Below are 11297 nucleotides of genomic sequence, written 5' to 3' on the forward strand. Positions count from 1 at the left end.
GGCCTCTAAGGTTAAGTATGTCACTCGAGGACCAAATCACCATTATCAACACAAATTTAATCTAAGGTTAAGCATGCAAAAACACCTGGTATGCACTAGAGGAATAAATATAATTTAGTATTTTTTTTCTTTCATGTGAACGGCCCTATCTTGAAGCCAGTTCAAGTTAGGAGGAAAGGAGTAGAGCATGGGACATTTCCGGCTCTATGTGAAAGTAAAGTTTTATACATGTAGTTACTTGTTGATTATGGTGATTTTAACCACAAGTGACACGTTTAACAAGTTTATGGAACTACATGTGCACTTTAATAGTACTTCCTTAGCAGGATAAAGTTTAAGGACTTCTATTACATGTCACTCTTAAGTCGACCTGACCAATGGACTGAAAGAGAAAGGATCTTTAGATAGTTTGATTGAAATTTAGTGTACTTCCGTTCAAAATAACAAGAGGAAGAAAACACAGTGCAATAGTGCATGGAATGCAGCATGATTTGCTGCGAAGGTTTGACCGTTGACGATCCCCGACGCCTCGTAGTGAGGTGAGCACTCTTGAGTCTTCCCTAGTCTTCCACTTGCAGGCCGCAGTAAAGCCATGGTCCGCTTGTCAGTGACTTCGAGGAACCGTACTGAGTAGCTTGGCGCCTCTGAGAACCACCTCTCGCGCGTCCAACGCACCGTGCTCACCATGGCATGCCACGTGGAGACTTTTCCACGTGGCCTCTTTTTATTGGGTCGATGACTCAATTCGCGCCGGTCCTGCTGCGTTCTATTTCTGGAAACTTTACACATGCACCCTTGCTAACTTACTTATTTGCTCAAGAAGCCTTGGCAGCACTATCCTTGTGAAGCGGCAGAGATTATATTGCAGAAATCTGAAAACATACAGCGGCCCATAGACAAAATCTCTATTTGCAAGAAAGAACAAAGAAGTCGAAAATTTTGGAATCGGAAAAATATAACACGCCCTTTCCACCTCTCTCTCGTCCTCGAGATCGTTCTCCCTCCTCCGCTCCCCCTCCCCCGCGTGCTTCTCCAGCCACTCCGCACTCCAGATCTCCGAACCCTAACCCCTCCCACATGCCATTGCACTGAGCAGTAGCCGGTAGCGGTAGCCACACGCCATGGCGCAGCCCCGCACCTGGGGGATCCTCCTCGCCGTCCTCGTCGCTGCGGCCGTCGCCGTACCGCTGGCGACCGCGGCGGTGGCGAGCATCGACCTGGGCTCCGAGTGGCTCAAGGTCGCTGCCGTGCACCTCGCCCCGGGCCGCGTGCCGATCGCCGTCGCCATCAACGAGATGTCCAAGCGCAAGTCCCCGGCCCTCGCCGCGCTCGCCGACGGCAACCGCCTCGCGGGCGAGGAGGCGGCCGGAATCACGGCGCGGCACCCGTCCAAGGTGTTCGCCCGCGCGCGGGACCTCCTCGCCAAGCCCTTCCCCTACGTGCAGTCCTTCGCGGAGTCGCACTTCCTCCCATACGACCTCGTCCCCGACGCGCGCGGCGCCGCCGCGGTCCGCGGCGACGATGGGCAGGTGTACTCCGTTGAGGAGATCGTCGCGATGGTGCTCCACTACGCCGCGGGGCTCGCCGATGCGCAGGTCGGGGCGCCCGTGCGGGACGCGGTGGTCGCCGTGCCACCCTACTTCGGGCAGGCCGAGCGCCGGGCGCTGACGCAGGCCGCACAGCTGGCTGGAATCAATGTGCTCGCTCTTATCAACGAGCACGCTGGGGCAGCGCTTCAGTACGGGATTGATAAGGACTTCTCCAACGCGTCGCGGCATGTCATCTTTTACGATATGGGCGCCGGTAGCACCTACGCCGCGCTGGTGTACTACTCGGCCTACAACGCCAAGGAGTACGGGAAGACAGTGTCTGTTAACCAGTTCCAGGTAAACTCCTCTTCGAGCATCTCCAAGAGCTGTTCAATTGCACTTCTCTTAGATGTCAGCTGGCATTCCTTCGTGGACTGTCTGGTACTTGTGATTTCTCATGGTTAGAATGATACAGTAGATCTGAAGAAAATACGATCTTTTTAGCTGCGCTGCTATGATGAGATGATGACTTAAAAATATATCGCTGGCTGACTCTAATTATCTGCAGGTTAAGGATGTTAGATGGAATTCCAAACTTGGAGGTGTCGAAATGGAAATGCGCCTGGTCAACTATTTTACCAATCAATTCAATAAGCAGCTTGGTAATGGAGTTGATATCCGTCAGTCCCCCAAGGCAATGGCTAAGATGAAGAAGCAAGTTAAGCGCACCAAAGAAATTCTGAGTGCAAACACGGCTGCTCCGATTTCAGTTGAATCTTTGTATAACGATGTCGATTTCAGGTTCTTCACTGCTCTCTCTTATATACTATGGATGCATAACATTTTAGTCAGGACATATGGACGCAATATGTAAAACAGATTAAAAAAAGCTTGACCAACTAGGAGAAACTAGGTGCACTGTAAATAAGAAGAAATAGGAAGTAGGAACCTAAATTATAGTTGACTTGAACTTGGGTGGTGTAGCTGTGCACCAACACCTTGAACCAACTGAGCTAGGCTCAGTTCCAAATATTGAAAAATAATTCATTGTCCAACCTTATTTTTCAGGCTACTATTAGTATTAGTCCAAAAAGTATGAAGTCATGTTTCTTTTAACTAAAACTTCTGCACAATGTGGCCTGGGGCAAGCCTTTGTTTGGATTAGCGTGAACGCCGGGTCTCTTTGTTTGTCAAGTGTCTTGACACGTGTCAGATTGAATTTGATTATTTTTCTTTCCTTTTGAAGCACAATAATACAATTTCATTTAAATAAAAATTGTTTGAGTTGCAAACAAGTGCTGTTTATGGGTTTGCACCATTTGGGCCGGTAGTTCCTACTCCACTAAAAGTGTCATGTCCGCTGTTGAACTTGTTTTTTATAGGGAGACTTAAACTTTATACTGTGGAACCCACTTTCTTCAGTTTACTGCTTATATTTTGTTATACAATAGTTGAGATTTTTCACAGCTCATGCTTTCAGCTTTCCTCAGTTTAGTCCTTAGTGAATTGTTATCATGTGGTCTTAAATAACAATCGGAGCATTTTTCACTTCGTTGTCTACTGACCTAATGCAAGTTTGTTTGTTACAGGAGCACCATAACACGTGAGAAATTTGAAGAGCTTTGTGAAGATTTATGGGAACAAGCTCTAACTCCAGTTAAAGAAGTGCTCGCACATTCTGACATGAAGATTGATGATATCTATGCTGTAGAACTCATAGGAGGTGCTACCCGGGTTCCGAAATTGCAGGTTAATAAATTTGTCTATCATTTTAGACTTCTACTTGAGCTCTGTTCTGCATTGCGGAGGCTTTTAAAAAAATTAAAGAGCCTATTCTTTTTGATGTTTGGATATTGGAGTTAGTTAGAAGCATATTCTTAATGTCAGTAAGTATTCCCGTAGCAAACTAGATTCTTGCAGTGCAACCGTCCACCGACAAACTTTCCCTTAATGCAAGGGGCTGTATTGGGATTCGGCATAGCTGCACTCTTGATCATTTTCACAAATCCTCTTCTCCCTAGAAATTAATCTAGTAACACGGTTACATGCATGCAGACATGAATATTTGCCTGCTTTTTTAATTTTACCTTCTTTTTTAAATAAGAATTTTCATCATATAATTGTTAATTGTTTTGTATGTCTCCTATTTGTTGTGACCTCAAAGGGGTTGTAAACCATTGTTGTCACACATGTAGGACTTCATTATGTTTTCCATATAATTCTATTTATGCAATAATTATATCTTCCATCATTCCATATGACTTTACATTTTGTCTCATAACAACAATATTATTCTCCTACTACAGGCCAAGCTGCAAGAGTTTCTGGGTCGGCGTGAACTGGATAAGCATCTTGATGCTGACGAAGCAATCGTTCTGGGCGCCTCACTGCATGCTGCTAACCTGAGTGACGGGATTAAGTTAAACCGTAAATTGGGTATGATTGATGGCTCTACGTATGCTTTCATGCTTGAAATAGATGGCCCCGATTATGTCAAGGATGAAAGCATTGATCAAATTCTGGTGCCAAGGATGAAGAAAATGCCAATAAAGGTTAGTAAATTAGTCATTCTCTTTTCTTCAAATTCTGGATGAACTGTTTCATCCTGTATTTGGAAAGATCTATATCTAAGGTAGCTTGATACTCCTTTGTTGTCTACAGATGTTTAGATCCATCAGACATACCAAGGACTTTGATGTCTCTCTCAACTATGACAAAGCTTACGAACTACCTCCAGGCATTCCATCACATAAGTTTGCAGAGTATTCAGTATCAGGCCTGACAGATGCCACCGAAAAGTAAGCATGCCAACTACTTCATTTATCCTCGATGTCTTGCTCATAAACAACTTAACAACCTCATCCAAATTCGTCCTTCAGTGGGAGCCATATGTGTTATTGCCATATTGATAATATCATCGAAACTTATAATAAATTAATGATATTTATTAAGGTAGTGTCATTTCTATCATGTCATTTGTACCCACTATATATAACTTAATGGCATAAACTTAATCATAATCCTTTTTTCAATCAGTTGTTCAAGCAGTAATACTATATGTAACTTCATTGCATGAACTTAGTCACTTTCCTTTTTCAATCAGGTATTCAAGCCGCAATTTATCGGCACCCATAAAAGCAAATATACATTTTTCTTTGAGTAGAAGCGGAATTGTTTCTCTTGATAGAGCAGAAGCAGTGATTGAGATAACTGAATGGGTGGAGGTTCCAAAGAAGATTTTGACACTAGAGAGTAACAACACCAATCAGAATTCAACTTCTGAAGCAGGGGCAGCTACTAGTACACCAGATAGTAAGGATAATCTGAATTCTGATAGTGATGCTAATTCCAGCGCTCCCATTGATGAGAGTAATGCTCAAGAAACTATTACAGAGAAGGTGCTCAAGAAAAGAACATTTAGGGTCCCACTGAAGGTAAGCTATAGTTGCTCCATAGTTTGATGCTAATGTTGTCACAGCATTGTTTAATTTGTATGTCAATTATGTATAGGTTGTGGACAAAACAACTGGTGCTGGAACAATTCTGTCAAAGGAGTTGTATTCTGAAGCAAAAAATAGATTGGAGGCACTTGATAAGAAGGATGCTGAACGGAGAAAGACTGCTGAACTAAAAAATAACCTAGAATCATACATATACTCTATGAAGGAAAAGGTACCTTTTCTTTTTATCATTTCTTTCTTTAACTTTGCTGAAATTTCATAAAGAAGGTTCATTTGCCTCATTAATTTTGGCAATTGTTCCCCATAGTTTGGCGATCCCTCTATTTCTTTGTATAATATGTATAATATATAAAATTTTGTGAGGATGTGAATTAACTGAACCCCAAAGCTACCCTGATAGTCTTGATTTAATCTGTACAGACTAGGCAAATACAACAAAGTTGGACGTGTCATGATTACTCTTTGTTTCACATCTTATTTGTATATTGGCTGCCTGTTTACCATTTGATGATATATGACAGCTGGAAGAAAGCACAGATATTTTGACTGTCTCTACTGAACAAGAGAGGGAATCCTTTGCGGAGAAACTTAATGAGGTTACCTTTTTTTCGTTTTGCTTTTATTTTCAGTTTTTTTAGTACAAATCTTATCCTGAAGTTCTTTTATGACAATTGCAGGTGCAGGATTGGTTATATATGGACGGCGAAGATGCTCAAGCAAATGAATTCAAAGAACGCCTTGATCAACTTAAGGCCATTGGTGATCCGATTCTTTTCAGGTAATTATTTATTTACCCTCTTTAGTTCATGCATATGGATGAATGACTAAGATTGTTCATTTTGTCATTCTCCAGATTGAGTGAATTGAAAGCCCGACCAGCAGCCTGCGAAAATGCCCGAGTGTATCTTTCTGAGCTGCAAAAGGTACCGAAATAGAGAACCAAAAATGATTTTTTAACTACAACTGTTTATGCTATTTACAGCATGCATGAAGAGTTCCTTTTCAAGAAACAAGGCAGTTCATTCTGTTCATTATATAATATTAGCTCTGTTGAGTTTGTATAGTTCGAGCATGTTTACTAATGTTTTTCGGAGATTGTTGTTCAATATGGAACTTTGAGAAATATGGTGCAACTAAACACTGCCATGATCGAACAATTCGATACTGCAAGAAATTAAATAAATTTCCTTTTCTTGAATGTTCCCTAGCTGTCTTTCTTATGCTGCAGTCTTGTTTGATTCTCTCAAGTTATAATAGTTCTTAAGTAATATGCAGATCATGCTTCTCCAGCTGCTACATGCTTGTTTTATATTGCAAAATTAACTCAGATACATTGCAGCATAAGAAAGGTTAAAGATTTAATATACGAATTCTAGCAAAGAACCAAACCTTTGTTTTTCATCCGTTTTATGAATGTTGTAGAACTTTTCAGTTTAACATTTTTAGACTGCTCAAGTGCATAGTTGATGTGTTACTCTTCTCAATTCTTGCAGATTGTCAAGAACTGGGAGACAAACAAACCATGGCTTCCAAAAAAGAGAGTAGATGAGGTAAACCTGTGAGCCTAATGAAGTTGACTGATTTTGATTGATTTTGTGTAATGCTCATTTTTCTGGTCGTTGCTTATCTGATTCTAGGTTGTAAGTGAAGCGGAGAAAGTAAAAAGTTGGTTGGAGGAGAAGGAAACCCTGCAGAAAAGGTATGCTCGTTTGTGCCCGCTTCTTTCTTGAGTTCATAGTCTTTTAAGTGGCTAACTCCAGTTGGGCATTACAGTACCCCAGCTCACAGTCAACCTGCTTTCACATCTGAAGAAGTCGTTGACAAAATTCTGGACCTACAAGATAAGGTTAGTGTTTTTGTACAGCATCATATAGCCATATGCCCATATGCAGTTATGCACGCCTGTCAGCAACTGCTTCTCCAGGTAGTCAATATAACGGATAACCTTTCGTTATACAGGTTGCGAGTATTAATAGGATTCCTAAACCAAAACCCAAGATTGAAAAGAAACCTGCAAAAGAGGAAGAGCCTGCTAATAAGGAGAAAACTGCCTCTTCAGAATCTGCATCCAGTGAGACTGAATCCACCGGAACATCTCAAGAATCTAAAGCCACAGAAGGCGATCAGTCAGCATCACCCGTGACTAGTGATTCAGAACCACAATCTCACGATGAGTTGTGAGTACCTGAATCAACCATGGAGAGCCGTAGAACAGGTTGGAAATATGCATATACTCCAAGAAGGCAGTCTGAGGATAAATTTTGGTTGCTTAAATTTTTCCCAAGTTTCCTTTGGTGACCAAGAGACAAGGCTATGTAGGATTTTAATGAACACTAGATGTTGATCTATAGTTTCTGATCGCTGTATAGCAGCTCTATGGTGATGTACGTTAGCGCCTCAAAGGTGTAGTTCAGGATCAAGAAATTGCATTTCTGTACTGAACTAATCTGATTTTTTTATATGATGAATGCTATACAAATTTTACGTCAATCCTTGCCACGAACGCGTACTCAATAATTCGCTTGTCTCTCGCTAGAATTGACTTTCATGGAACTTCAGGATCATCGTTGGAAGCATGGAACTTCACATTCACAGGAGTGACTGTTGGTCTGGTCATCCGAGGCTTCCGGAATGTTTCGTGAGGACAGATCTAGATCCAGTGTCGGATGCACGCTATGCTAGCTTCGCCTCGGAATTGCGAAGACACGGCACGCTAACAGATACAAGTGGGGACTCTCAGAGGGCAGGGCATCACTGCCACCCGATCCCGACCAGCGTCTGCTGTGCTGTCTGCAGGGCAGTTCCGATTCTCCGAACTATTTCGACCTGCCAGGGGTCTGGGTTCATTAGTTATTACTGTATCAGCATTCAGCAGGATGAAGGAAAAACATCCAGACACAGGCTCTGGCACAGTGAGAACAGCAACAGCGTCTATGTTCAAGACAACAACTACGGATTGTATACTATACGATCGGACGAATCTCCTAGTACACCAACACCTAAGGAAGGGTTCCTAGCAATCGGCAGGCCATGCAGTTTGTTTGGTGACTGCCATGACTTCAGAGACAGTTATTTAGCTTGCAGAACAGTAGAGCCTCCACAATCATGCCCCATGATGCGAGAAGTAGGTGCATAGCATCACGTCTTCATCTTGTAATTTCACTTCCTTCCTGTCAAGGTAAAACGATTATTGTTCACTTCTCAACTCTGAACTTTGATGTTACTTGGATCCAAGTCATGCAAAAAAAAAGGAGGAGGAAGAAGAAGAAGGCAGATTATGGTGTAGCACGAACCAATGATCAACAGTTTTGCATTCCTAAATGACTATAGGTAGTCTTACTGCCTGGTGGAGCTTGATAGTTTGTCCAAACACAGTTAATTTTCATCCTTGCCACTTTGATTCATGAAGTTTAGTTTTGTCAGAAAAGGAAAACTTAATGCTACTGACAAAAATACAATCTAGATTCTAGCATTAGCCGCAACAAGCAAACAAACAGAACACATAAACGAATTAGAAGCATACCATGGTGGGAAGATGCGAATTATGTTTCCTACCAGAAGATCCACATTGTCACATATCTTTGGACTGAATATGATGGTCCTCTTAGTTCTGCTCTCATTCATAGCATGGTCTGTTGAGGCATCACTTCTAATGGTAGACTGCATGAAACACAAGTACCATGAAAAAGTCAATGCCGCGAAATTCTAGGAGAGATTCATTCGGTTTGATGACAAAAGGAGAAAAGAAAAGGAAAATTATCTAGATGCAACATAGTTTTTTTCAACTTTAATTTGGTAGCTCCTCATAGTTGGTCAATTTAGAAAGAATGGTTTATCACCATGAGGAAAGTCATCCAACAGACATTTTTGCATAAAGCAAATGACCCCAATAAGCAACTGACACAGAATCATCTGGAAAATGCTATCCACTTTTGGAAAAAGTTACTTCATCTTGGCAGCATGATAAGCAAAATATGGCTAATTTAAAAGGACTTCTGCCACAAGACCAAATAAAATAGAGCAGATAAGAGCCTTTGAAAGATGGAGGACATACATTGCTCTTTTCCTGGAACAAGCAGCAGCAGACTGTTAGCTTCCCTTCCAACGACCTTGACATAACCTGAACAGTAATTCCTTTTGAGTCACCTGCAAAAGTGAACTGTCAGTACCTCTGAAATATATGTATACAAACAGATGAAGCCTATTCCAAAGCATACAAGTGGTACTAACTGCTATTACTAGTAAAATCTTATATGTTTCATAAGAACTAACTTAGCACCACCTAAACAACCTTGCTCTATATTAAACTGTCTCAAGAACTCTGCATGCCTGTCTTTTTCCATCTGCATAATCTGTTGCATCCTTCCATGATAACCAGCTCTGCCACAGAGCAAAATAAAAAATAAGCTGAATTCCATAGACATCTTGATGGCCATTTCAGAGAGAATTGGCAGCAATTCAGGATTATACCCTGTTGATCTCAGTGGAAGCATGGCAACCTCCATGTTTGTTGGATTGAAAACTTCTTGGAAGAGGTCAGCCATAGTATGCTGCTTCACATCTTTGTTCACCAAAGTCAAGTGGTTATCCGTAACATCCTATTCCAGGATAAAAGGAAAAGATGTTGAATAGTCCAAAAGAGCAATGGCTAAATAACTGGTTGTGTTAACATACTTCCTCTTCACTAGATGTTCCATCAATTATATGCTCCAAGGGATCCTCACTGTCAATACTCCTCTCTCCTAAAATAGCTAGTGTTTTCTTCTCGGAACTGGGGGGTTTTGGCTTCCAATCTTTAGATCTCGTGTGTTGGTGCAACTGCATACATTTAGAATATTCAGAGGAAAGTTAATTGCTATCTAGGAACCCCAATAATGAAACAATACCATAAGAAACATACCAATACTGTCCCAACAGAAGAGCTACTTCTACCCTGTAGATCTTCTAGAAGTTCAGCAACTGAAAGATTTGCTTTCTTCGCCGGACAGGTAACCTCTGATGGCAGATCTTCAGATCCTTCCTTGATATTTCCAAAAAGTTCAGCCTTCAAAGCTTGTGAAACTTTATCTGGTGGCACCCTAGACGAAACTTCTTGCTCCCTGATATTCAGCATGTGTTGGTGCAACTGCACTGAAATACTCAGAAGAAAATTGCTGCACTCCAAACAGTGAAATAACAACACGAGAAGACACACACCGCAGATGGTTTCCTCACAGAAGAGCCACTTCTACCCTGTAAATCTTCCAGTAGCTCTGAAACTGAAGTATTTGTATTCTTGGTTCGAAGGGGAAACTCCGGTGCCAAATCTTCAGATTCTTCATCGATATTTTCCAACTGTTCAGCCACCATAGTTTGTGAAACTTTAGTTGATGGAGCTCCAGATGAACCTTCTTGCCCCGCAATATGCAAGATTTCTGTCTTTACATCATATGGAACAAAACCATGTCCAAGTATTGAGAATCTGGGCTTCTTTTCACTTTTGCTCCCTGCATCAGTAGACAGACAGAGGACCCACCAGGGACAGTTTAGCATAACAAAGTCCACTTTTGCTCAAAGAAATATCAGAGCCAAGACTATCTGTATAACAGGAAGTGCAGTAAATTTTAGCCAGAAAAGAGAGAACATACTTCTGCTTATTCCAGAAGCAAGGAAAGAGGTGCTAACAGCTTTGTGCACACACACCAACTCATCAGCTTCTTCCAAATCCTCATCCCACCCGTCTGATTTATCCTTATCCTCCATTGTGCTAGTCTGTTGGCCTTGTTTTGAAGCTGGGCATGCTAATCAGGCTCTTGCTGGTGCAAGAACATCCTGTCAGAGGCGGACCCAGCATAGGACATGGGTGACACATGTACACCCGATAATTTTTGCAAATGAAATCGAAGTTAGTAGGTAATACATTGCAACTGGATCATATCCGAATACAAATAGTTTTGTTAGGGTTTTGAGTGCTCCGTCTCGCACAGCAGAAGGAAAGAGAAGGGGCGGGCATACCTGGTGGATGCTCGTCGCCGGCAAAGGGCTGGGCGAAGACGTGACGAATGGCGCCGCCGCTCGCCCAGTCGTCGCCGCCAGGGAAGGAAGACAGAGGAGAGAGACAGAGAGAAGGGAAAGGCCGAAAGGGGGAAGAAACAGAGAGAGCTCCCGCTTTGAGCCGTGAGGGGGAGGGCTGTCAATGAGCCAAGCTCCAGCGAGCCTGCCACCTCAAGCTGGAGTTTGATAGCATTCCAAGCCGAGGTCGATCTGAGCCTGAGATCATGCCGAGCCTAGAGCTAAGCTCGAGTTCGCGATAAGCTCCTCAAGGTTC

General features: G+C 42.3%; 2 protein-coding genes across 4 annotated transcripts; one reads left to right on the top strand and one right to left on the bottom strand.

Annotated features, from left to right (window-relative positions):
* The first annotated feature begins 968 nt into the window (after positions 1-968).
* On the top strand, positions 969-7480 carry LOC112878806 (heat shock 70 kDa protein 17). The gene is made up of 14 exons (XM_025943025.1): positions 969-1886; positions 2098-2330; positions 3119-3278; positions 3836-4081; positions 4191-4327; positions 4633-4963; positions 5040-5201; positions 5512-5586; positions 5668-5768; positions 5844-5913; positions 6484-6540; positions 6628-6689; positions 6764-6836; positions 6950-7480. The coding sequence occupies exons 1-14, from the start codon at positions 1122-1124 to the stop codon at positions 7169-7171; spliced, it is 2694 nt and encodes an 897-aa protein (XP_025798810.1). The 5' UTR covers positions 969-1121; the 3' UTR covers positions 7172-7480.
* A 317-nt stretch (positions 7481-7797) lies between these two features.
* LOC112878809 lies at positions 7798-11145 on the bottom strand. 3 transcript variants are annotated; one of them, XM_025943031.1, is made up of 10 exons: positions 10985-11145; positions 10618-10785; positions 10187-10476; positions 9891-10115; positions 9665-9808; positions 9461-9588; positions 9273-9370; positions 9045-9136; positions 8514-8650; positions 7798-8160 (listed from the first exon to the last, which is right to left on the bottom strand). In XM_025943031.1, exons 2-10 carry the CDS (start codon positions 10730-10732, stop codon positions 8094-8096), a joined length of 1296 nt encoding a protein of 431 aa, XP_025798816.1. In that variant the 5' UTR covers positions 10733-10785; positions 10985-11145; the 3' UTR covers positions 7798-8093. The 3 variants fall into 3 exon arrangements, with proteins under 3 accessions (XP_025798816.1, XP_025798815.1, XP_025798817.1); XM_025943030.1 differs by having other exon boundaries at positions 10618-10801; positions 10985-11144; XM_025943032.1 differs by having other exon boundaries at positions 9282-9370; positions 10618-10801; positions 10985-11141.
* Between the last annotated feature and the right edge of the window lie 152 nt (positions 11146-11297).

Source organism: Panicum hallii, chromosome 1, assembly GCF_002211085.1.
Source record: "Panicum hallii strain FIL2 chromosome 1, PHallii_v3.1, whole genome shotgun sequence".
Taxonomy (NCBI): Eukaryota; Viridiplantae; Streptophyta; class Magnoliopsida; order Poales; family Poaceae; genus Panicum; species Panicum hallii.